A 27,475-nucleotide genomic window follows, 5' to 3' on the forward strand; every position below is an offset into this window, starting at 1 on the left:
AAAGGAGGTAAAGCAAAACAAATATTTCGTCAATAAAATTCGGAAGCTCAATAACAGCCAGCTGAGAAGATGAGGGCGGCCATGAATTTGAACAACAATCGAACACCGGGCTCTAAAACGACTTTATGAGCTTACACTTTATTTCAATTCCTCCAGTATTGACACCACTCAATTCATATTGCTTTTCTGGGCAACTGCTTTCTAAGCAGAATGAGTTAAAAAGCGCCTAAATATTAGCCGTTTGAGAGGCTGGCGTCGGCTATGAATCAACTACAAACGAATGAGCTCAGCTGATACATTCTTAGAAGCGATACGCAAAAAGGTAGTCAAGGAGACAAAAATAATACAACCATAACCGACTAGCGTCGGGTGAATTGCTCTCAAACGACCAGTTGGTTTCATCAATAGCTAGCCACGGTATAGTGAGGCTAGCTTTAGCTTAAATGAAGGGCGTGAGCTGAGCGTAGCGGGGCGTTACCTGTGTCTTGTTTTTGAAGACGAAAAGTCAACTGGGTCAGACAATAAATCGGTCAAGCGAAAAATTGCGAAAACCAGACCACAAGGACTATTACAATTGCTAAAAATTTCGTTTGAGAGCGATTAAAGAAAAACACTTAAAAGCCACAAATATTTAAACAGACGCAGTGAAAAACTCATACAAAACCGTTAGCTATCAACAGAACTTTGAATGGGTTCGCTAATTGATCATTGAAAAGCCAATACGACCTGTCCCAGAAGAGCCAAAGCAACGGACAGCGAAGGGACAAAAGATCACTTATAGTGGACATAAACGAAGTAAAAAGGAACAAGAACCTATAATTTCAAATTAATTTTAGAAAAGGTACACTAATTTCTCATTAGGTAGCTTATAAACTGTCATTTCGGACAAAAGGACTTTACAGCGAAACGAACGAACTTGAAAATTTCGTTTCAAGACGAGTCGTTTCGGCTTTGAGGCCTTGCTTGGCCAATCAACAGGAACAGTTAAATAGATAAAAGTGAACAGAAAGTGAAAACTACGCAAAAAAAGCACACACGAAAATTTGGGGAAAAGTAGTGTTAAAGTCTTAAACCGCAGTTAAAAGACTGCAACCAATGATTAGATTCAATAATCTCTTTAGAAAACTTAGGTGACTGGGCATCAAAAATTGCTGTCAGATTGCCAAAATAACAAAGAGCTTCGTAAACCTCAAAACACGAAAAAGAAGCTAACGGCGAAAGAAGCTTTAGCTTAATGAAAAGGGCGCTTGGTGAGCATGGCAGGGAATTGAGCGCACAGGGTTACAGGTGGCAGGAAGTGCGAGGGTTGGGTTGGGAGAGAGGGTAGAACTCGTGAATCAGCCTTCACACCATGAATACGTCTCCAAAGCAGTTTTGGTGTATCCCATTCTTACGAGTCGATAGGCTAAAATTAATGTTCTCCGGGCGCTATCTGTTTACCCCGTTCTTAAAGTCAAACGGTTCAGACAAAAATTGCATAAAAACCACAGGACTAATATAATAACTACACACTTTGTTTGAATAAAAACAGCAAAAATTAGTCTAATTTTTTACACGTGAACAAAAAACCGCTAGCAATAAAGCGAACGTTTGTTCAAACACCGTTTTCTCATTACGTACAAATCATGAGTAAAAAATTCACGCCGCAAAAAACTTGCTTTTTTGCGCAACATCCAGTTTCGGAAAGCCCAAAATCACTACTCCAATTTGACTTCAAAAATAAGGATAATGTGTGGAGATCTTACAAAAAGAGAACACCCCACAACAATTAAAATTCTTTGAATTGTAAAGAAGGAGAGCGCCTAAATAATAGCCATTTGAGAGGCTGACGGCGGCTATGAATCAACTACAAGTGCACAGCTACAACAACAACAATCTGTTTATCTAGTTTCTGAGGACGAAAAGTCAAATGGATCAGACGAAAAATCGGTCTAGCCAAAAATCGCAAAAAGATCGAAAGGACTTTAATAATTGCTAAACTTCGTTTGAGAGCAATTAAAAAAACAAAACACGTTTAAGTCACAAATATTTAATAAGACGCAGTGAAAAACTCATAGAAAACCGTTAGCTATCAACATAACCTTCAATGCGTTCGCTAGTTGATCATTGCAACAGCAATACCAGTCCTTGATGAGCCAAACAAATCGGACAACGAAGAGATGAAAGATCACTTATATTGCATATAAAATTCACAAAAACCAATAATTTCAAACGGATTTTACAAAAGCTACACTAATTCCTCATAAGAAAGCTTAAAAACTGTCTTTTTCGAGAAAGTGACTCATAAACGAAACGAACGAATTTGAAAATTTAAGTTAAAGACCAGCCGTTTCGCCTTTGAAGCCTTATCCAAAGAAGTTCTTACGGCAAAAGAACTTTAACTTAATGGAAGGGGCGCGTTGTGAGTGCAAAGGGTTACAGGTGCCAGGAAGTGCGAGTGTAGGGTTGGAAGAGAGGGTAAAACTCATGAATAACCCTTTACACCCTGAATACGTCTCCAAAGCAGTTTTGGTGTATCGCATACTTACGAGTCTGGGAAGTCAAAAGGCTAAAATTAAAATTCTCCGGGCGCTACCTGTTTACCCCGTTCTTAAAGTCAAAAGGTTCAGACAAAAATTGCACAAAAAACAAGAGGACTAATATAATAACTTCACTTTGTTTGTGAATACAAACAGCAAAAATTAGTCTAATTTCTACGCGCGAACAAAAAACCGCTAGCAATAAAGCGAACGTGTGTTCAAACACCGTTTTCACTACTTACAAATCACGAGTTAAAAAATCACGCCGCAAGGAACTTGCTTTTTTGTGCAACATCCAGTTTCGGAGTTCCCAAAATTACTACTCCAATTTGACTTCAAAAAACGATGTGTGGACAGATCTTAAAAAGACATCGCACCAAAACAATTCAAATTCTTTGAATTGTAAAAATGGAGAGCGCCTATATAATAGCCGTTTGAGAGGCTGACGGCGACTATGAATCGAATACAAGTGCACAGCTCTGTGCGACAGCTACAACAACAACAATCTGTATCTCGTTTCTGAGGACAAAAAGTCGAATGGATCAGCCGAAAAATCGGGCAAGCCAAAAAACGCAAAAAAAGACCGACAGGACTAATATGATTGCTACAAACTTCGTTTGAGAGCAAATAAAAAAACACGTAAAAGTCAGAAATATTTTATAAGACGCAGTGAAAAACTCATACAAAACCGTTAGCTATCAACAGAACGTTGAATGGGTTCGCTAGTTGATCATTGAAAAAGCAATACAAGTCCTTGATGAGCCAAAACAAATCGGACAACGAAGAGATAAGATCACTTATATTGCATATAAAGTCACAAAAAACCATAATTTCAAACTAATTTTACAAAAGCTACTAATTCCTCATTAGAAAGCTTAAAAACTGTCATTTTGGAGAAAGTGACTCAAACGAAACGATTGAATTTGAAAATTTAGTTTCAAGACAAGCCGTTTCGCATTTGAAGCCTTATCCAAAGAAGTTCTTACGGCAAAAGAAGCTTAAACTTAATGGGAGGGGCGCGTTGTGAGCGCACAGGGTTACAGGTGGCAGCATGTGCGAGCGTAGGGTTGGAAGAGAGGGTAAAACTCGTGAATCACCCACCACCCCATGAATACGTCTCCCAAGCAGTTTTGGTGTATCCCATTCTTACGAGTCGATAGGCTAAAATTAATGTTCTCCGGGCGCTATCTGTTTACCCCGTTCTTAAAGTCAAACGGTTCAGACAAAAATTGCATAAAAACCACAGGACTAATATAATAACTACACACTTTGTTTGAATAAAAACAGCAAAAATTAGTCTAATTTTTTACACGTGAACAAAAAACCGCTAGCAATAAAGCGGACGTTTGTTCAAACACCGTTTTCTCATTACGTACAAATCATGAGCAAAAAATTCACGCAGCAAGAAACTTGCTTTTTTGCGCAAAATCCAGTTTCGGAAAGCCCAAAATCACTACTCCAATTTGACTTCAAAAATAAGGATAATGTGTGGAGATCTTACAAAAAGAGAACACCCCACAACAATTAAAATTCTTTGAATTGTAAAAAAGGAGAGCGCCTAAATAATAGCCGTTTGAGAGGCTGACGGCGGCTATGAATCAACTACAAGTGCACAGCTACAACAACAACAATCTGTTTATCTAGTTTCTGAGGACGAAAAGTCAAATGGATCAGACGAAAAATCGGTCTAGCCAAAAATCGCAAAAAGATCGACAGGACTTTAATAATTGCTAAACTTCGTTTGAGAGCAATTAAAAAAACAAAACACGTTTAAGTCACAAATATTTAATAAGACGCAGTGAAAAACTCATAGAAAACCGTTAGCTATCAACATAACCTTCAATGCGTTCGCTAGTTGATCATTGCAACAGCAATACCAGTCCTTGATGAGCCAAACAAATCGGACAACGAAGAGATGAAAGATCACTTATATTGCATATAAAATTCACAAAAACCAATAATTTCAAACGGATTTTACAAAAGCTACACTAATTCCTCATAAGAAAGCTTAAAAACTGTCATTTTCGAGAAAGTGACTCATACACGAAACGAACGAATTTGAAAAAGTTTAGTTCCAAGAAAAGCCGTTTCGCCTTTGAAGCCTTATCCAAAGAAGTTCTTACGTCAAAAGAAGCTTTAACTTAATGGAAGGGGCGCGTTGTGAGCGCAAAGGGTTACAGGTGGCAGGAAGTGCGAGGGTAGGGTTGGAAGAGGGTAAAACTCATGAATCACCCTTTACACCCTGAATACGTCTCCAAAGCAGTTTTGGTGTATCGCATACTTACGAGTCTGGGAAGTCAAAAGACTAAAATTAAAATTCTCCGGGCGCTACCTGTTTACCCCGTTCTTAAAGTCAAAAGGTTGAGACAAAAATTGCATAAAAAACAAGAGGACTAATATAATAACTTCACTTTGTTTGTGAATACAAACAGCAAAAATTAGCCAATTTCTACGCGCGAACAAAAAACCGCTAGCAATAAAGCGAACGTGTGTTCAAACACCGTTTTCACTACTTACAAATCACGAGTTAAAAAATCACGCCGCAAGGAACTTGCTTTTTTGTGCAACATCCAGTTTTGGAGTTCCCAAAATCACTACTCCAATTTGACTTCAAAAAACGATAATGTGTGGACAGATCTTAAAAAGACATCGCACCAAAACAAATCAAATTCTTTGAATTGTAAAAATGGAGAGCGCCTATATAATAGCCGTTTGAGAGGCTCACGGCGACTATGAATTGAATACAAGTGCACAGCTCTGTGCGACAGCTACAACAACAATCTGTATCTCGTTTCTGAGGACAAAAAATCGAATGGATCAGACGAAAAATCGGGCAAGCCAAAAAACGCAAAAAAAGACCGACAGGACTAATATGATTGCTACAAACTTCGTTTGAGAGCAAATAAAAAAACACGTAAAAGTCACAAATATTTAATAAGACGCAGTGAAAAACTCATACAAAACCGTTAGCTATCAACAGAACGTTGAATGGGTTCGCTAGTTGATCATTGAAAAAGCAATACAAGTCCTTGATGAGCCAAACAAATCGGACAACGAAGAGAGAAGATCACTTATATTGCATATAAAGTCACAAGAAACCATAATTTCAAACTAATTTTACAAAAGCTACTAATTCCTCATTAGAAAGCTTAAAAACTGTCATTTTGGAGAAAGTGACTCAAACGAAACGATTGAATTTGAAAATTTAGTTTCAAGACAAGCCGTTTCGCATTTGAAGCCTTATCCAAAGAAGTTCTTACGGCAAAAGAAGCTTAAACTTAATGGAAGGGGCGCGTTGTGAGCGCACAGGGTTACAGGTGGCAGCATGTGCGAGCGTAGGGTTGGAAGAGAGGGTAAAACTCGTGAATCACCCACCACACCATGAATACGTCTCCAAAGCAGTTTTGGTGTGTCGCATACTTACGAGTCTGGGAAGTCAAAAGGCTAAAATTAAAATTCTCCGGGCGCTACCTGTTTACCCCGTTCTTAAAGTCAAAAGGTTCAGACAAAAATTGCATTAAAAACCTCAAGACTAATATAATAACTTCATTGTTTGTGAATAAAAACAGCAACAATTAGTCCAATTTTTTACACGTGAACAAAAAACCGCTAATATAAAGCGAACGTTTGTTCAAACACCGTTTTCTCATCACTAACAAATCATGAGTAAAAAAATCACTGCGCAAAAAAACTTGCTTTTTTGCGCAACATCCACTTTCGGAGTGCCCAAAATCACTACTCTAATTTGACTTCAAAAATAATATTGTGTGAACAGATTTTAAAAAAGACAACGCCCCACAACAATCTAAATTCTTTGAAGCGTTAAAAAGAAAAGCACCTAAATAAAAGCCGTTTGAGAGGCTGACGGCGGCTATGAATCAACTAAAATTGCACAGCTCTGTGCGACAGCTACAACAACAACAATCTGTTTATCTCGCTTTTCAGGACGAAAAGTCGAATGGATCAGACAAAAAATTGGTCGAGCCAAAAATCGCAAAAGACCGACAGGACTAATATAATTGCTACAAACTTCGTTTGAGAGCAATTAAAAAAGAAAAACACGTAGAGTAAAAGTCACAAATATTTAATAAGACGCATTGAAAAACTCATACAAAACCGTTAGCTATCAACAGAACGTTGAATGGGTTCGCTAGTTGATCATTGAAAAAGCAATACCAGTCCATTATGAGCCAATCCAATCGGACAACTAAGAGATAAAATATCACTTATATTGCATATAAAAGTCACAAAAACCCATAACTTAAAACTAATTTTCGAAAAGCTACACTAATTCCTCATTAGGAAGCTTAAAAACTGTTATATTGGAGAAAATGACTTAACGAAACAAACGAATTTGAAAATTTAAGTTCAAGACAAGCCGTTTCGCCTTTGAAACTTTATCCAAAGAAGTTCTAATGGCAGAAGAAGCCTTAGCTTAATGGAATGGGCGCGTGGTGAGCGCACAGGGTTACAGGTGGCAGGAAGTGCGAGCGTGGGGTTGGTAGAGAGAGTAAAACTTATGAATCACCCTTCACACCATGAATACGTCTCCAAAGAAGTTCTGGTGTATCGCCTAATACGAGTCTGGGAAGACGATAGGCTAAAATTTATGTTCTCCGGGCGCTACCTGTTTACCCCGTTCTTGAAGTCAAAAGGTTCAGACAAAAATTGCATAAAAACCACGACTAATATAATAACTACACACTTTGTTTGTGAATAAAAACAGCAAAAATTAGTCAATCTTTACACGTGAACAAAAAACCGCTAGCAAGAAAGCGAACGTTTGTTCAAACACCGTTTCCTCATTACTAACAAATCATGAGTAAAAAACCACTGCGCAAAAAACTTTTTTGCGCAACATCCAGTTTCGGATTGCCCAAAATCACTACTCCAATTTGACTTCAAAAATAAGGATAATGTGTGGAGATCTTACAAAAAGAGAACACCCCACAACAATTCAAATTCATTGAATTGTAAAAAAGGAGAGCGCCTAAATAATAGCCGTTGGAGAGGCTGACGGCAGCTATGAATCAACTACAAGTGCACAGCTACAACAACAACAATCTTTATCTAGTTTCTGAGGACGAAAAGTCAAATGGATCAGACGAAAAATCGGTCTAGCCAAAAATCGCAAAAAGATCGACACGACTTTAATAATTGCTAAACTTCGTTTGAGAGCAATTAAAAAAACAAAACACGTTTAAGTCACAAATATTTAATAAGACGCAGTGAAAAACTCATACAAAACCGTTCACTATCAACATAATCTTCAATGCGTTCGCTAGTTGATCATTGCAACAGCAATACCAGTCCTTGATGAGCCGAACAAATCGGACAACGAAGAGATAAAAGATCACTTATATTGCATACAAAAGTCACAAAAACCCATAATTTCAAACTAATTTTACAAAAGCTACACTAATTTCTCATAGGAATAAAAACTGTCATTTTCGAGAAAGTGACTCATAAACGAAACAAACGAATTTGAAAATTTAAGTTAAAGACAAGCCGTTTCGCCTTTGAAGCCTTATCCAAAGAAGTTCTTACGGCAAAAGAAGCTTTAACTTAATGGAAGGGGCGCGTTGTGAGTGCAAAGGGTTACAGGTGGCAGGAAGTGCGAGTGTAGGGTTGGAAGAGAGGGTAAAACTCATGAATAACCCTTTACACCCTGAATACGTCTCCAAAGCAGTTTTGGTGTATCGCATACTTACGAGTCTGGGAAGTCGAAAGGCTAAAACTAATGTTCTCCGGGCGCTACCTGTTTACCCTGTTCTTAAAATCAAAAGGTTCAGACAAAAATTGCATTAAAAACCTCAAGACTAATATAATAACTACATTGTTTGTGAATAAAAACAGCAAAAGTAAGTTCAATTTTTACACGTGAACGAAAAACCGCTAGTAAAAAAGCGAACGTTTGTTCAAACACCGTCTTCTCACTACTTACAAATCACGAGTGAAAAAATTCACGTCGCAAGAAAATTGCTTTTTTGCGCAACATCCACTTTCGGAGTGCCCAAAATCACTACTCTAATTTGACTTCAAAAATAATATTGTGTGAACAGATTTTAAAAAAGACAACGCCCCACAACAATCTAAATTCTTTGAAGCGTAAAAAAGGAGAGCGCCTAAATAATAGCCGTTTGATATGCTGACGGCGGCTATGAATCAACTACAAGTGCACAGCTCTGTGCGACAGCTACAACAACAATCTGTTTATCTCGTTTTTGAGGACGAAAAGTCGAATGGATCAGACGAAAAATCGGTCATGCGAAAAATCGAAAAGACCGACAGGACTAATAAAATTGCTGCAAACTTCGTTTGAGAGCAATTAAAAAAGAAAAAACGTAAAAGTCAAACATTTAATGGGAGGCAGTAAAAAACTCGTAAAACCGTTAGCTATCAACAGAACTTTGAACGGGTTCGCTAGTTGATCATTGAAAAAGAAATAGCAGTCTTTGATGAGCCAAACCAATCCGACAACACAGAGATAATAGTAGCAAGAAACCTATACACCCTATGAAACTTTTTGGCACATTTTACCCAAACGCGGATGATCGAACATGTTTGGGTAAAATGTGCCAAAAAGTGTCATAGGGTGTATAGGGTTCTTTCTACTGATAATAGATCACTGATATTGCATATAAAGGTCACAAAAACACAACTTCAAACTTATTTTAGAAAAGCTACACCAATTCCTCATTAGGAAGCTTAAAAACTGTTATTTTGGAGAAAATGACTTAACGAAACAAACGAATTTGAAAATTTAAGTTCGAGACAAGCCGTTCCTTGATGAGCCAAACCAATCCGACAACAAAGAGACAATAGTAGTAAGAAAGCTATACACCCTATGACACTTTTTGGCACATTTTACCCAAACATGTTCAAACATGCGCGCATATGATCGAACATGTTTGGGTAAAATGTGCCAAAAAGTGTCATAGGGTGTATAGGTTTCTTTCTACTGATAATAGATCACTGATATTGCATATAAAGGTCACAAAAACACAACTTCAAACTTATTTTAGAAAAGCTACACCAATTCCTCATTAGGAAGCTTAAAAACTGTTATTTTGGAGAAAATGACTTAACGAAACAAACGAATTTGAAAATTTAAGTTCGAGACAAGCCGTTCCTTGATGAGCCAAACCAATCCGACAACAAAGAGACAATAGTAGTAAGAAACCTATACACCCTATGACACTTTTTGGCACATTTTACCCAAACATGTTCAAACATGCGCGCATATGATCGAACATGTTTGGGTAAAATGTGCCAAAAAGTGTCATAGGGTGTATAGGTTTCTTTCTACTGATAATAGATCACTGATATTGCATATGAAGGTCACAAAAACACAACTTCAAACTTATTTTAGAAAAGCTACACCAATTCCTCATTAGAAGCTTAAAAACTGTTATTTTGGAGAAAATGAATTAACGAAACAAACGAATTTGAAAATTTAAGTTCGAGACAAGCCGTTCCTTGATGAGCCAAACCAATCCGACAACAAAGAGACAATAGTAGTAAGAAACCTATACACCCTATGACACTTTTTGGCACATTTTACCCAAACATGTTCAAACATGCGCGCGCATGATCGAACATGTTTGGGTAAAATGTGCCAAAAAGTGTCAGCGGGTGTATAGGTTTATTACTACTGATAATAGATCACTTATATTGCATATAAAGGTCACAAAAACACAACTTCAAACTTATTTTAGAAAAGCTACACCAATTCCTCATTAGGAAGCTTAAAAACTGTTATTTTGGAGAAAATGACTTAAGGAAACAAACGAATTTGAAAATTTAAGTTCGAGACAAGCCGTTCCTTGATGAGCCAAACCAATCCGACAACAAAGAGATAATAGTAGCAAGAAACCTATACACCCTATGATTCTTTTTGGCACATTTTACCCAAACATGTTCGAACATGCGCGCGGATGATCGAACATGTTTGGGTAAAATGTGCCAAAAAGTGTCATAGGGTGTATAGGTTTATTACTACTGATAATAGATCACTGATATTGCATATAAAGGTCACAAAAACACAACTTCAAACTTATTTTAGAAAAGCTACACCAATTCCTCATTAGGAAGCTTAAAAACTGTTATTTTGGAGAAAATGACTTAACGAAACAAACGAATTTAAAAATTTAAGTTCGAGACAAGCCGTTCCTTGATGAGCCAAACCAATCCGACAACAAAGAGACAATAGTAGTAAGAAACCTATACACCCTATGACACTTTTTGGCACATTTTACCCAAACATGTTCAAACATGCGCGCGCATGATCGAACATGTTTGGGTAAAATGTGCCAAAAAGTGTCAGCGGGTGTATAGGTTTATTACTACTGATAATAGATCACTTATATTGCATATAAAGGTCACAAAAACACATAACTTCAAACCAATTTTAGAAAAGCTACACCAATTCCTCATTAGGAAGCTTAAAAACTGTTATTTTGGAGAAAATGACTTAACGAAACAAACGAATTTGAAAATTTAAGTTCGAGACAAGCCATTCCTTGATGAGCCAAACCAATCCGACAACAAAGAGATAATAGTAGCAAGAAACCTATACACCCTATGAAACTTTTTGGCACATTTTACCCAAACATGTTCGAACATGCGCGCGGATGATCGAACATGTTTGGGTAAAATGTGCCAAAAAGTGTCATAGGGTGTATAGGGTTCTTTCTACTGATAATAGATCACTGATATTGCATATAAAGGTCACAAAAACACAACTTCAAACTTATTTTAGAAAAGCTACACCAATTCCTCATTAGGAAGCTTAAAAACTGTTATTTTGGAGAAAATGACTTAACGAAACAAACGAATTTGAAAATTTAAGTTCGAGACAAGCCGTTCCTTGATGAGCCAAACCAATCCGACAACAAAGAGACAATAGTAGTAAGAAAGCTATACACCCTATGACACTTTTTGGCACATTTTACCCAAACATGTTCAAACATGCGCGCATATGATCGAACATGTTTGGGTAAAATGTGCCAAAAAGTGTCATAGGGTGTATAGGTTTCTTTCTACTGATAATAGATCACTGATATTGCATAAAAAGGTCACAAAAACACAACTTCAAACTTATTTTAGAAAAGCTACACCAATTCCTCATTAGGAAGCTTAAAAACTGTTATTTTGGAGAAAATGACTTAACGAAACAAACGAATTTGAAAATTTAAGTTCGAGACAAGCCGTTTCTTGATGAGCCAAACCAATCCGACAACAAAGAGACAATAGTAGTAAGAAACCTATACACCCTATGACACTTTTTGGCACATTTTACCCAAACATGTTAAAACATGCGCGCGCATGATCGAACATGTTTGGGTAAAATGTGCCAAAAAGTGTCAGAGGGTGTATAGGTTTATTACTACTGATAATAGATCACTGATATTGCATATAAAGGTCACAAAAACACAACTTCAAACTTATTTTAGAAAAGCTACACCAATTCCTCATTAGGAAGCTTAAAAACTGTTATTTTGGAGAAAATGACTTAAGAAAACAAACGAATTTGAAAATTTAAGTTCGAGACAAGCCGTTCCTTGATGAGCCAAACCAATCCGACAACAAAGAGATAATAGTAGCAAGAAACCTATACACCCTATGAAACTTTTTGGCACATTTTACCCAAACATGTTCGAACATGCGCGCGGATGATCGAACATGTTTGGGTAAAATGTGCCAAAAAGTGTCATAGGGTGTATAGGTTTCTTTCTACTGATAATAGATAACTGATATTGCATATAAAGGTCACAAAAACACAACTTCAAACTTATTTTAGAAAAGCTACACCAATTCCTCATTAGGAAGCTTAAAAACTGTTATTTTGGAGAAAATGACTTAACAAACGAATTTGAAAATTTAAGTTCGAGACAAGCCGTTCCTTGATGAGCCAAACCAATCCGACAACAAAGAGACAATAGTAGTAAGAAACCTATACACCCTATGACACTTTTTGGCACATTTTACCCAAACATGTTCAAACATGCGCGCGCATGATCGAACATGTTTGGGTAAAATGTGCCAAAAAGTGTCAGAGGGTGTATAGGTTTATTACTACTGATAATAGATCACTTATATTGCATATAAAGGTCACAAAAACACATAACTTCAAACTAATTTTAGAAAAGCTACACTAATTCCTCATTAGGAAGCTTAACAACTGTTATTTGAAAAAATGACTTAACGAAACAAACGAATTTGAAATTTTGAGTTCAAGACAAGCCGTTTCGCCTTTGAAGCCTTATCCAAAGAAGTTCTTACGGCAAAAGAAGCTTTAACTTAATGGAAGGGGCGCGTTGTGAGTGCAAAGGGTTACAGGTGGCAGGAAGTGCGAGTGTAGGGTTGGAAGAGAGGGTAAAACTCATGAATAACACCTTACACCCTGAATACGTCTCCAAAGCAGTTTTGGTGTATCGCATACTTACGAGTCTGGGAAGTCGAAAGGCTAAAATTAATGTTCTCCGGGCGCTACCTGTTTACCCTGTTCTTAAAATCAAAAGGTTCAGACAAAAATTGCATTAAAAACCTCAAGACTAATATAATAACTACACTTTGTTTGTGAATAAAAACAGCAACAATTAGTCCAATTTTTTACACGTGAACAAAAAACCGCTAATATAAAGCGAACGTTTGTTCAAACACCGTTTTCTCATTACTAACAAATCATGAGTAAAAAAATCACTGCGCAAAAAACTTGCTTTTTTGCGCAACATCCACTTTCGGAGTGCCCAAAATCACTACTCTAATTTGAATTCAAAAATAATATTGTGTGAACAGATTTTAAAAAAGACAACGCCCCACAACAATCTAAATTCTTTGAAGCGTAAAAAAGAAAAGCACCTAAATAAAAGCCGTGAGAGGCTGACGGCGGCTATGAATCAACTACAAGTGCACAGCTCTGTGCGACAGCTACAACAACAATCTGTTTATCTCGCTTTTCAGGACGAAAAGTCGAATGGATCAGACAAAAAATTGGTCGAGCCAAAAATCGCAAAAGACCGACAGGACTAATATAATTGCTACAAACTTTGTTTGAGAGCAATTAAAAAAGAAAAACACGTAGAGTAAAAGCCACAAATATTTAACAAGACGCATTGAAAAACTCATACAAAACCGTTAGCTATCAACAGAACGTTGAATGGGTTCGCTAGTTGATCATTGAAAAAGCAATACCAGTCCATTATGAGCCAATCCAATCGGACAACTAAGAGATAAAATATCACTTATATTGCATATAAAAGTCACAAAAACCCATAACTTAAAACTAATGTTCGAAAAGCTACACTAATTCCTCATTAGGAAGCTTAAAAACTGTTATATTGGAGAAAATGACTTAACGAAACAAACGAATTTGAAAATTTAAGTTCAAGACAAGCCGTTTCGCCTTTGAAACTTTATCCAAAGAAGTTCTAATGGCAGAAGAAGCCTTAGCTTAATGGAATCGGCGCGTGGTGAGCCCACAGGGTTACAGGTGGCAGGAAGTGCGAGCGTGGGGTTGGTAGAGAGAGTAAAACTTATGAATCACCCTTCACACCATGAATACGTCTCCAAAGAAGTTCTGGTGTATCGCCTAATACGAGTCTGGGAAGACGATAGGCTAAAATTTATGTTCTCCGGGCGCTACCTGTTTACCCCGTTCTTGAAGTCAAAAGGTTCAGACAAAAATTGCATAAAAACCACGACTAATATAATAACTACACACTTTGTTTGTGAATAAAAACAGCAAAAATTAGTCAATCTTTACACGTGAACAAAAAACCGCTAGCAATAAAGCGAACGTTTGTTCAAACACCGTTTCCTCATTACTAACAAATCATGAGTAAAAAACCACTGCGCAAAAAACTTGCTTTTTTGCGCAACATCCAGTTTCGGATTGCCCAAAATCACTACTCCAATTTGACTTCAAAAATAAGGATAATGTGTGGAGATCTTACAAAAAGAGAACACCCCACAACAATTAAAATTCTTTGAATTGTAAAAAAGGAGAGCGCCTAAATAACAGCCGTTTGAGAGGCTGACGGCGGCTATGAATCAACTACAAGTGCACAGCTACAACAACAACAATCTGTTTATCTAGTTTCTGAGGACGAAAAGTCAAATGGATCAGACGAAAAATCGGTCTAGCCAAAAATCGCAAAAAAAGATCGACAGGACTTAAATAATTGCTAAACTTCGTTTGAGAGCAATTAAAAAAACAAAACACGTTTAAGTCACAAATATTTAATAAGACGCAGTGAAAAACTCATACAAAACCGTTCACTATCAACATAACCTTCAATGCGTTCGCTAGTTGATCATTGCAACAGCAATACCAGTCCTTGATGAGCCAAACAAATCGGACAACGAAGAGATAAAAGATCACTTATATTGCATATAAAAGTCACAAAAACCCATAATTTCAAACTAATTTTACAAAAGCTACACTAATTCCTCATAGGAATAAAAACTGTCATTTTCGAGAAAGTGACTCAAACGAAACGAACGAATTTGAAAATTTAAGTTAAAGACAAGCCGTTTCGCCTTTGAAGCCTTATCCAAAGAAGTTCTTACGGCAAAAGAAGCTTTAACTTAATGGAAGGGGCGCGTTGTGAGTGCAAAGGGTTACAGGTGGCAGGAAGTGCGAGTGTAGGGTTGGAAGAGAGGGTAAAACTCATGAATAACCCTTTACATCCTGAATACGTCTCCAAAGCAGTTTTGGTGTATCGCATACTTACGAGTCTGGGAAGTCGAAAGGCTAAAATTAATGTTCTCCGGGCGCTACCTGTTTACCCCGTTCTTAAAATCAAAAGGTTCAGACAAAAATTGCATTAAAAACCTCAAGACTAATATAATAACTACATTGTTTGTGAATAAAAACAGCAAAAGTTCAATTTTTACACGTGAACGAAAAACCGCTAGTAAAAAAGCGAACGTTTGTTCAAACACCGTTTGCTCACTACTTACAAATCACGAGTGAAACATTTCACGTCGCAAGAAAATTGCTTTTTTGCGCAACATCCACTTTCGGAGTGCCCAAAATCACTACTCTAATTTGACTTCAAAAATAATATAGTGTGAACAGATTTTAAAAAAGACAACGCCCCACAACAATCTAAATTCTTTGAAGCGTAAAAAAGGAGAGCGCCTAAATAATAGCCGTTTGAGATGCTGACGGCGGCTATGAATCAACTACAAGTGCACAGCTCTGTGCGACAGCTACAACAACAATCTGTTTATCTCGTTTTTGAGGACGAAAAGTCGAATGGATCAGACGAAAAATCGAAAAAAAAGACCGACAGGACTAATATAAATGCTGCAAACTTCGTTTGAGAGCAATTAAAAAAGAAAAAACGTAAAAGTCAAACATTTAATGGGAGGCAGTAAAAAACTCGTAAAACCGTTAGCTATCAACAGAACTTTGAATGGGTTCGCTAGTTGATCATTGAAAAAGAAATAGCAGTCTTTGATGAGCCAAACCAATCCGACAACAAAGAGATAATAGTAGTAAGAAACCTATACACCCTATGAAACTTTTTGGCACATTTTACCCAAACATGTTCGAACATGCGCGCGGATGATCGAACATGTTTGGGTAAAATGTGCCAAAAAGTGTCATAGAGTGTATAGGTTTCTTTCTACTGATAATAGATCACTGATATTGCAAATAAAGGTCACAAAAACACAACTTCAAACTTAATTTAGAAAAGCTACACCAATTCCTCATTAGGAAGCTTAAAAACTGTTATTTTGGAAAAAATGACTTAACGAAACAAACGAATTTGAAAATTTAAGTTCGAGACAAGCCGTTCCTTGATGAGCCAAACCAATCCGACAACAAAGAGATAATAGTAGTAAGAAACCTATACACCCTATGAAACTTTTTGGCACATTTTACCCAAACATGTTCGAACATGCGCGCGGATGATCGAACATGTTTGGGTAAAATGTGCCAAAAAGTGTCATAGAGTGTATAGGTTTCTTTCTACTGATAATAGATCACTGATATTGCAAATAAAGGTCACAAAAACACAACTTCAAACTTAATTTAGAAAAGCTACACCAATTCCTCATTAGGAAGCTTAAAAACTGTTATTTTGGAGAAAATGACTTAACGAAACAAACGAATTTGAAAATTTAAGTTCGAGACAAGCCGTTCCTTGATGAGCCAAACCAATCCGACAACAAAGAGATAATAGTAGTAAGAAACCTATACACCCTATGACACTTTTTGGCACATTTTACCCAAACATGTTCAAACATGCGCGCGCATGATCGAACATGTTTGGGTAAAATGTGCCAAAGAGTGTCATAGGGTGTATAGGTTTCTTACTACTGATAATAGATCACTTATATTGCATATAAAGGTCACAAAAACACATAACTTAAAACTAATTTTCGAAAAGCTACACTAATTCCTCATTAGGAAGCTTAAAAACTGTTATATTGGAGAAAATGACTTAACCAAACAAACGAATTTGAAAATTTAAGTTCAAGACAAGCCGTTTCGCCTTTGAAACCTTATCCAAAGAAGTTCTAATGGCAGAAGAAGCCTTAGCTTAATGGAATGGGCGCGTGGTGGGCGCACAGGGTTACAGGTGGCAGGAAGTGCGAGCGTGGGATTGGTAGAGAGAGCAAAACTTATGAATCACCCTTTACACCCTGAATACGTCTCCAAGGCAGTTTTGGTGTATCGCATACTTACGAGTCTGGGAAGTCGAAAGGCTAAAATTAATGTTCTCCGGGCGGTACCTGTTTAAACGTTCATAAAGTCAAAAGGGTCAAAAAATTGCATAAAAAACTACAGGGCTAATATAATAGCTACACACTTTGTTTGAGAACGATTAAAAACAGTAAAAATTAGTCATTTTAAATGTGAACGAAAAACCGCTAGCAAGAAAGCAAACGTTTGTTCAAACACCGTTTTCTCACTACTTAAAAATCACGAGTAAAAAAATCGCGCCGCAAAAAAAACTTGTTTTTCGCAACATCCAGTTTCGGAGTGCCCGAAATCATCACTTCAATTGGACTTCAAAAATTAGGAAATTCTGTCAACAGAAAACTCTTCGCTTCACTCTCCATTTTTGTTCAACACTCAAACTTTTAACGCCTTTTCCTGCTTCAAAATTCACTCCAATGAAACTGATTAAAAAGACACTTTCCCAACTCCTCTGAGTCGGAAAGACTCGCCCCAATACAATTCAAATTCTTCGAATTGTAAAAAAAAACAAGAGAAGGCCAAGATTATCCCAAGCCAGTAAGAGCGCAAGCTTGCAACTGTTAATTGAAAACACTTGTTTTAGTTATAAGACTTCAAATAACGTTTTATTAGACCAATACTAAGTGAACGCCAGTTGATTTGGGCTGCTGAAAATTGTGAACAATAGAGACGGCGCTAAAATCAGGATGCCAGGAACGTAAACGGCAATTGCCAAGGCAAAAATGATCAGGTGAAAATTTTGCATTAATTGCTTGGTACTTTGTTCGAGAGAAATTTGTCTGTAGAAAACCATTCCTCCTCTGAGTCTTAAACAGAGGGGAGACCGACAATAGCTGATCAGCTATCACCGCTACTCAAACAAGTTGTTTGCAGATTGAACTGTTTTAAATGATCATCTGTTAACCATCAATAAGATACCAGTTGATCTGAACTCCAATATAATTAAGCAAAATTTAAACCTAGCTATATGCATATAGTTTATAGAATTTTTGACCACTAGGGCGATAAAATATCAACTTTTTGGCTATTTCTCCACATACACTTAATCCTTCTTAGACCGATGTGAAATGCAGTATTGTTGAATGGGAGTCAGCTTGGTGATCGACCATCCTTAATTTACGGATTTTAAGGAGCTATAAGAGCACATTAATTTTTGTTAACATCAATTACAAAGAAATAGATACCTGTTGATCTTTTTTAAGCCCAATTATCCGAGTAATTAAAGAGCCAGGTTGTCCGTTACCAAAAAAAATCAATTTCAGCGAAAATAAATCAATCAAAAGTCAATTGAAAAGCGATTTAAACAATTTAAAGCTGTGCAGTTGAAACAGTGCAGACACGAAACAATACGCCCAACAAAAACTGCAGTGTAATCGCGCCCATTAATTCTTTGATCTCTTAAACTGCAGCTACCAATTTGAAAACTATCAAAAAAAGTTTGGATCATTCCTCATTCTTAAAATAAGTTTTGATCATATTTGATCAATAAGATATCATAGGATAGCTTAATTTTCGTCAGATCTAATACTTTCGCTTTCAAATAAATTTTGAGATTTTCAAATCCACCTTGCAGATGTGTTTGTTGTGGCTGCTGTTGCATCATTTGCACCTGGCCATTATTTGTTGCTGTTCCAAATTGGCCCATCATATTACTCTGCTGTTGAGGTTGTTGTTGAATCATCATGCCAGTTTGGTACATTTGAGCTAAAATAAGAAACAATTTTTGTGACTCTGAATTCCCGTTTAAATAACAGTAGGTTTCATGTATTTGACACGAGAGGATTAAGTATCGCGAGCCTATTCTCTTCCTCATTGCAAGAGAGTATCATAATTTAAGACTTGCTTTCAAGTTCATGCCATTGCCCAAAGAGCAGACGGTTGCGAGGCGCAACTAAAAGTAGAAAGACTAACACTGTCCGTTTGAGAACTGCTGGCCACTCTGGGAGGCACCCTGTTGCACAGCAGAGGTGGTGACCATGTTTTGACCAGTTTGTTGACCCTGAAACGCCTGCTGCTGTTGAGCAGAAGCCATGGTCGCCATCCCAGCTGTAGATGATTGGCCCATAGCCCCCCCTGGATATGAGAATTCATCTTCTTCCTCTTCCTCATCTTCTTCTAAATCGTCGTCACCTACTCCTCCTGGTACCACTCCACCCAACATGGTACTCGAAACTTGGCCAGTTTCTTTATACTGTTCAAGTTGCTGCAAACAAAAACACCAATTTCCAACTCATCGCATTGTTATTTTGAGATTTGAGCATCATACCCTATGAACTTTTCATATTAGAAGTCAAATTAGTGGCCTAGAAATCTAAATCACGTATTTATGAATACCAAAGTTTTTTTCAGTTACATTAATAATTGGATTTTCAAACAAAAGTTATCCTTTCAGTAAAATATTGAAAAAATTCGGACCCAAAAACGATATTTTTTTGAAATCAATCATTCTCGCGGAATATAGTCTGGATATGGAGACTGATAGAAAAATACAGTTGATAACACGCTTCAGCTAACTCAGTGCAAATTTCAACGGCTGAAATTTGTTCCGCTGAAATTAGGCAAAAACTAATTTAAATCAATTTCTCTAGCCTGCAGATGTCGATAAGACAGTCAGGAACTAACTGCAAAAAGTAAATAAAAAGTCTCGAAAGGTCTTTTTAATGCTGTCCTGGTGAAGAAAACTTCGAACAGAACACCTTCTTTAAGAATAATGAATTTGTTAATATCTTGCGCAGAATTAGCGGTGCACCTATTCGTTACAATTAACATGCAGCTAACCTTTTGATATCTGACTTTGTCTTCCTCGGACATTCGCACATACTGCGCTTTGTCTTCCTCGCTCATGTTAGACCACTCGGCCGATAAGACTTTGCTGATTTCACCCACACCTTTCGAGGGATGGTCTTTCATTATTTCTGGTCTCTTCAGTTTAGAGAATATGAAGAATGGGGACCTTAAAAAGAGAACAGCAATCCCCAAATCAGTTTTTTCGCTTTTAAAGTTTAAAAAAAGGAGCCATTTAAAGTTTAGATAAATTCAACATAGATTTACCATACAAATTGCCAGCGTCACAAAATAGAGCTCTTCGCATGCCCTTGTCCTTCACGTATGTTAATCTTCCTTAATTTAGATGTGCTTTTGAAATTTAATTCATTTTTGAAGAACATCTGAAGCCACTTTTGCAGAAATTATTACTTAAATTTGCTATTCAAAAAAAAAACTCTGGCGAAAATAACTCTTTATTATTAACCGATTGGTAGTAGAAATTGAGTCCCAAACGCACATTACTTCAAAATTGCTCTTAACGACAACTCTTACTCTGACTATTGCTACTCTTACTCTGAAGCTTCAGTAAACCGTTGACTTACAGCCTACTCAAGTTCTCATCCTCTTTTTGAAGACGGAAAGTCAAATTAAATCACTTGAGGGGGCAAAACAATGTTCTGGATAAATTCAAAACGATCAGGCGAACATTTTGCAAATACCAAGTGCTTCCCACTTTGTTCGAGAGCAATTAACACAGCACGTTTCCCATTTTGACACAGAAAACACTATTGCCCCCCCCCCCGATTACCGTCAGGCGAATTGTTCTCAAACGACCGGTTGGCTTAGGGATGCTAGCATTAGGCGCACTGGGTGAGTGGAGTGGAGGTCGACGGGGGGTCGAGCTCAGCTCTTTCGATTTTTTTAACCAAATTGATTTTGAGACTTTTCTGGTGTGAAATTTCCTGTTTCAAATACACTCCCTAAAATCTTTCTCTTCGAATCGTAAATCATAAACGGGACTCCCCAAAAATTGCAACACTCTTATAAATAAGTGAACGTGGACATTGAAAATTATTGTTCCGAGCCCACTTTTAGTGGGGGGGGGGGGGGGGGGGGGGGGAGGATACAACTACTCAAATGGGTTTTTTTGTCTTCGACAATTTCGGCCAATCGATACAATAATCGTAGAGAGTTGTGAGTGATATCATTAGAAAGGCCGTCCGATGTAGAATCCGGAATTCAAGACTTTTGATTTTGGGTTTTTATAGGGAGTTATTGAGGTTTAAAGTTTTGTGAATAGTAGACGATATTCCGTTGTTTTTTATTCATAGTTTCCGTATTTTTGACCAAATTTTCGTTAATTTTGCAGAAACATTTGAAATTGTTAATAACAGTAGTGTTATTCATCTTATCTTTTAAGATAGAAGGGTTGCTGAATTGTTCGATCTAAGCTTTTTGGACAAAATTTATGCTAAATTTTTCAAAATAGGTTTTTTTTGTCAAAAATTGGACAAATATGCAATTTTAGCCCACCCCCTCTGAATTTGCTGGAAGCAGAAACCTTGAAATTGCAGCCATGTTCATCGTAAGCTTGGAAAGAGAGCTAATGGCACTCCCGCTGGCTTTAAGAGTGAAATTGAAATTTTGCCTGCTTTTCGCAAATTTAATCTTGACAATGACACGAAACGCATTATTTATTTACTTTTAATATACTGAAAAATTTTGCTGACAAAAAGATCTATTAGGGAATCATTTGAACAATTGAGCGTTTCTGTAGCCGCGCAGCAAAATCAGGGCTGACATTGATCTCACCATGGATCCTTACGTAAAAAAGAAATTGATTTTAATGAGGCGCGGCCTTTAAAAATATTTCCGCAATTAGTTTTTTACGCTTATTAGTGACAAGAATTTCGGATCAGGTCTCTTTTATTGAGATAATATTTGAAAACAATAAGCCCCAACGACCATATATCATGGTTCGAGTAAAGCTCGTTGTTTTTTATGGCTATGACCCATTGTTTTCGTGAAATTTGGTGGATTTCTTATGTTTTGAATTCATCTTTTTTAACTTTTTGGAGTCCAACGACTTAGTCAACCCAAACAAAAACCCAAATGGCATTTTGGGAGGTATAGGTCAACCATACAAGGCTTTCAGTTATCTAATGTCTCATGACTTGGAATTTGTTTTAAATGACGACGAATTTTTTTTATTTTTGCCAATATTTTCTCATATTTCTCTCAGCTTCAGGCGCAGTCTCAGTTAAAACACACATCAACCCAATTCCTGGTAGCCAATAAATTAATGTTTAAATCGGTTTTACATTTAACTAATGGACTCTTGGTTTTGACATGAGTTTTCAATTTTTATTAGAGCATAATTGCAGATTTTATGAGTTCATTTTGTTTCGTTGTCAATTATAACACTATTGTTATTTTGAAGTTTTGTGACTCGGTCTCATTAATCCCAGGCCCAATTGGTTTTCTGACGTGTTGAATCTTAATTGGTCTCATTTTATTAAAATCTTATGTCTGTTATGACGTTTGAAAAAAAAATGTTTTAACAGATTTGAAATTTTGAGCTTCGCCATTTTTTAAATCTTTTTTGTCGATTTCTAGATTAGTCTTAAGACAGGTCGCAACCCGTTTCTAGTGATCGATAATTTAATTAATAACGGTTTTAGGTTCAAACAATTGTTTCTCGGCTTCGTTAGTACTGTTACTACGAAATTTCATAACATTTTGAGATTTTTATATATTTGTGCATTTTGAAGGAATTTTGTTCTCTTTTTGAATTCTAAGGTTGCTGGTAGGTCCCATTGGCTTTGAAATAATGCGCAAATGATTAATTGTTTTGCTCTTAGTGACAAGTTTATGGTTTTAACGGCCTCACTGCCATTTTTCCGCAAGTTCAATTTTGTCGGTATTTGTCCTTCTTTTTGTAGTGGTATGACATACACTGGATCATGACAGGTCTCAATTGCTTACTATGGAGATAAAAATGAAACTAAGTAATTCCAGTTGATATCTAATTTTGAATTCAATTGTTTTTAAAAATAGAAACGTATTACTGAACTTCGCTTCTTTTTGCTCTTTTTGTCGACCAGTTGCCTAGTCGCATTGAGAACAGGTCCCACATCTTTTCTATTGCAGTATAGATTAATTTTTTGATTATGTTTTATCCGATGCAAGGCTGATTTAATGTTTTTTTTCAAAATATAGATATTGAGTTTTGGTCGTAATTAATGTTTGTTATTTGATTTTTATTATTGTCTTTTCCAGTAGTCCTCTTTCCTATTAACAACAAGTTTTATCGGACCTCTAGCATGGCCGTATTGTATTCCATTAGTGGTTTATTGAACGATGTATGTTTTTGAAAATTATCGGTTCATCATTTAATAGCCAATTAAGTCAAGAATGTGGATGAGCGGGGTCGGAACATTATGTGCGTACGCACATTACCGAGCCTCCTTGTTAACTATTAGCATTAATTAAAATTGCAAAATATTGTTTGCAAAAATTACCCGTACAAACAACTAGCAGATCACTTAAATTTTAACCCTCGAAGGCTGCAGATATTTAAATTGGGGTCTCTTCCGTTTGTGCGGTAATTGGCTTTTAAATTGAGATAAATATCACTTACAGATTCTTTTTTGGTGCATTGGGATCTTTCTTTTTCCGCCTTCGTTTGGGGGTATTTTCGCCAGGAAAGAGAAGCTTCAATTCATTTTCATATCTCATTTTATCTCTATCCGCCATTTCGGCGAAAGGTCTTTTCTGGTCCATAGTCATCTCCTGAACAAAAAGAAAAACTGTTGAATATCACAAGGACTGCCGATAAGGACTGACAAACATGTCTAATAACTCACCTTCCATCTTTTGGCGCAAACTGTAGAAAACTCGGACAATTTGATCTTCTGTCCAGGAAACTGATTATGGTGTTCCAAGCGACACGCGTTAACGAAAAAAGCATACGCGGTCATTTTGCCTTTTGGCTTCACTGGATTCTTCTTCGGTGGCATTTTGGCACCTATAATGTTCCAAAATACCAGACAGCTTTTAAAATTTGATCAATTTGTAGTCCGAAACAAATTACTATATACCTAAGCACCAGAATTATTATTGGTAAGCGTCAGTAAGCAATGGAAAACCGATGATGTTATCGTTTCAAACAAGCTTTTGAATTATTATTTCAAGAGATTTACAATGATTGTGAAGAGATTTCACGCTAACTTGAACAAACAGCTACTTCTGCAAACTGATACCAAAAACTAAATACATGCAGAACTGTTTTTTTAATACAACTGTTCCCTTATATGACTCGACGTTCAAAAATTTCGGTGATGAAAAAAAAATATCTCTACTTGATGCAAAAAAAAACATACGAATTTTTTTAAAGATTTTTGCGAAACGTACCAAGTGGCAAAAGCAGTTGTTTCTTGGGGTGATGTGCGTTTTCTTTGATCCTTCTCTAGTGCATTACAAGATTAATTAATACTTTCTGTTGTTGACCCACCTGTATTTTTATCTATAAAGCTATTATTAAATTACCCGACACTACCATTGATAATGTTACCTCTTGACATTGTCTTTTGGATAAGTGTTACTTTTATTTTCTCCGTAATTACTTCTTATTCTAGAAACTCCCTTCTATCTAAAACAGGCTGTTTTCTATTTGATTTACCTTTTCAATTGCCTAGTTTAGTGACAAAACCTAATGACAGTTGAGCAGGGTTTTTGTGCCAAACGGCTGAAATGAGAACTGCACTATTAACAATAGTACACTCAAATAATTGCAGTTCACATGATAAGCTGCATTTTTTGAGGAGTAATTTTAGTTCAAGCCCGCTTTCCAATTGTTTTATTTTGAAGACATCGACAGCAAATTTAAACTTATCTCACCGACAGCAAATTTATACATATCCACAGAAAATTTTAACTTATATCAGGAAATCTTTTGATAGAGCAAATTTATGATTTCAGCGAGAAGTTCCGCATCGAATTCCCTTGCAAAAACTTCGTTCTTTCGGTATCGGTAATCTTTTGAAGCGTCATTCTTGAGGGACGAAAATCGAAGAACCTTCCATTAGGTCATATTGGCGCTTTAAGTTTAAACGCAATCTGCCTATAAGCTTGTGCAAGTCCACCAAGTTAATTTATACCGATCAGTCATTATTTTGAGCTTATTCCACGCATCAGAGGTCTGGAGGCCTTCAAAGGCAGATTTGAGAGATTGGATATTTCTCGAAAGCGAGTATCAAAATGGTTCTCTAATAAAAAAGAATTATGTTGAAAGGCTGCGCGCTAATGTAGTTTGCTGCCTGTCAATTTGTTCCTGGAGTAGAACGATTTACAGGTCTTTTCCATTATACGTTCCCGCAAAACGTAGAAAATGCCTCTCTGATATCGATTTTTTCATTCAAGCTACGCAAGCTGGAAATTATATTCATTAAGAAACGCAGCTGAATATAACTTTGATCGTGACTAGATTGCAATGAAATATTACATCTGTATTCTAGGTTTCTTAGGTAACTGGTTAGTTATTGCAACGAGGCAGTTAGAGCTATTTGCGTTCGGGTGCTGTGCTTCTCATTCATTTAGGCGACTAACTGAAAATCCATACAAAGCGCGTTAAATTCTCTCGCCAGTTGCCGATCTTAATTGGAACGATCAAATTTAACGGTCCTATCAATCCAAGGAATTTTCTGTTAGTTAAATGCCTTTCAAAAGGTTGCCCTTCTCGCGTAGATGGGCTCTAACTTATGGATCCGCTTATTTATACAACAATAACATGGTGTTTTTTTGTGGTTGCGGAGTCAAAAATGTCCAAGAACTTGGTTGATTTTGATTTTTCTAAATGACTGTTGACAGATAACTGGTTCCCTTAACTCACGGCCTTTATTTAGTTTCTTTCCATAGTACTTCAAAGTCAACAGTCTTATTAGAAATCATCTTACTCTTATTTCGGTCATATATTACCGAGCAAACACTAATTCTGTATGATCTATTTACACGCAATGTATTAAGATAGGGGCATCAAGTCCTATCTTAATACATGGGAATGTATTAATTACTGTGGTCATCTAAAACTCAACTTTAGACCTACCAAATCGTCAGAAATGGATCCCTAGGAGGACTTACCGAGTAGTAAGGTCGTTTCCCGGTGGTCGTAGGCCGAATTGCTTCGGAAAATAATAATTTGGGATTTTCTTTTGAAATATTCAAATTTTGTAATGTTTAACTATCTGACCATGTTTTAAGATACGGATTTCTAATACGTGTAACTATTTATCGCAAATATTATTACATTGTTTTCGCACTGATTGGCTACAGGAATCAACATAAAAATTTATCTCATTTTTCAATCGAATTTTTGATAAATTGTTGATAAACTCTGATAAGTAAAAGGTATACAACTTTCCTGATCTCACAAATGAAATTGGAGTTCCACAGGTTCCGACCGTGGTCTCTCACTTAGATCATTTCTTCCAATTGCATTTTCAAACATAAATTGGTTTATACCATCTCCTAATCGGAGAAACATGCGCATCTACTGTAAATATTCTGCAAGCTGATAAGTGAAATGCTGCATTTGATGCCAATGAAATAAGTAACAAAGAGCAGAAAAAGAACGCAGCTGTTGGACGAGGCGGAGCTCAAACAGTCCGGTGAGAAAGATGTAATCTAAATCCACGTAATTGAACGAAACCAAAACACAATTACGAAGGTAGAATTGTTTCTGACAACAATATATACGTGCACCCTTAAACCAATTTGGGAAGGTCACCCCCTTCAAACAAAATTCATCCAATCTCTTGAGTTTCAAAACAAAAAGAAAATACACTGTAGAATAGAATAAAGAAAAATACGCGATGAAGCTAAAAAACATGCTCAAGGTGAAGGTTGCAGCCAATAGTGAGGCAGCAAGAGACTGCTTTAGTTTGGAAACCCGAGCAACCAAGCACCATAAAAGTCCATTAAATACCCTGAAATGTACATTAAAAAGTACCATATTCAAGCAGGAAGCAAGCTTTGAAGAGAAGACATCGGCTCCTGAGTTTTCGTTCCACACAAACAAAAAAAAATTGGCTGAAAGCTCCTGATTGCAATTTCTCCAGCTTGCGAATATACAATAATGAAGGCTGCCAGACAGAACAACCGTGAAGAAGAATGCAGTGGATGAGGTTTTGATACAAAAAAAATCCTCTTTGCTGAGGTCCTAAAAGGCACGTTTCACTTTTTGAAATAGAAAAAATTTTACGTATACTAGTTTTGTATCAATTTGACACTACCAGCTCAATTTAGTCCATATGAAGTCAATCCCTGTCTAAAGTCAATGTGTGAGGGTCACACGTATGTAAAAAAGGGGGTGTACTAAAAACCTTGGGTTTCAAGGTCAAAGATTTAGTTTAAATTTTAATTTATTACTTGATTAATGACTGACAAAATCTTGATAGGTGTCGACAGATTGAAA

The 27,475-nt window shown here is 36.7% G+C and overlaps 1 protein-coding gene across 1 annotated transcript in view; it reads right to left on the reverse strand.

Annotated features, from left to right (window-relative positions):
* LOC142341418 (uncharacterized) overlaps positions 1-26,299 on the reverse strand; it is a 45,462-nt gene extending 19,163 nt beyond the window's left edge. Inside the window, exons 1-6 of the mRNA XM_075392347.1 lie at positions 26,143-26,299; positions 23,871-24,031; positions 23,645-23,796; positions 20,017-20,191; positions 19,150-19,441; positions 18,805-18,942 (exon numbers count right to left, since the gene is read on the reverse strand). Of these exons, the coding sequence (XP_075248462.1) occupies positions 18,805-18,942; positions 19,150-19,441; positions 20,017-20,191; positions 23,645-23,796; positions 23,871-24,023 (910 nt within the window). The 5' untranslated portion in view covers positions 24,024-24,031; positions 26,143-26,299. The remainder of the gene's footprint in view (positions 1-18,804; positions 18,943-19,149; positions 19,442-20,016; positions 20,192-23,644; positions 23,797-23,870; positions 24,032-26,142) is intronic.
* Positions 26,300-27,475: the final 1,176 nt, after the last annotated feature.

Source organism: Convolutriloba macropyga, chromosome 6 (genome assembly GCF_964194025.1).
Source record: "Convolutriloba macropyga chromosome 6, txConMacr16.3, whole genome shotgun sequence".
In the NCBI taxonomy this organism is placed as follows: Eukaryota; Metazoa; Xenacoelomorpha; order Acoela; family Convolutidae; genus Convolutriloba; species Convolutriloba macropyga.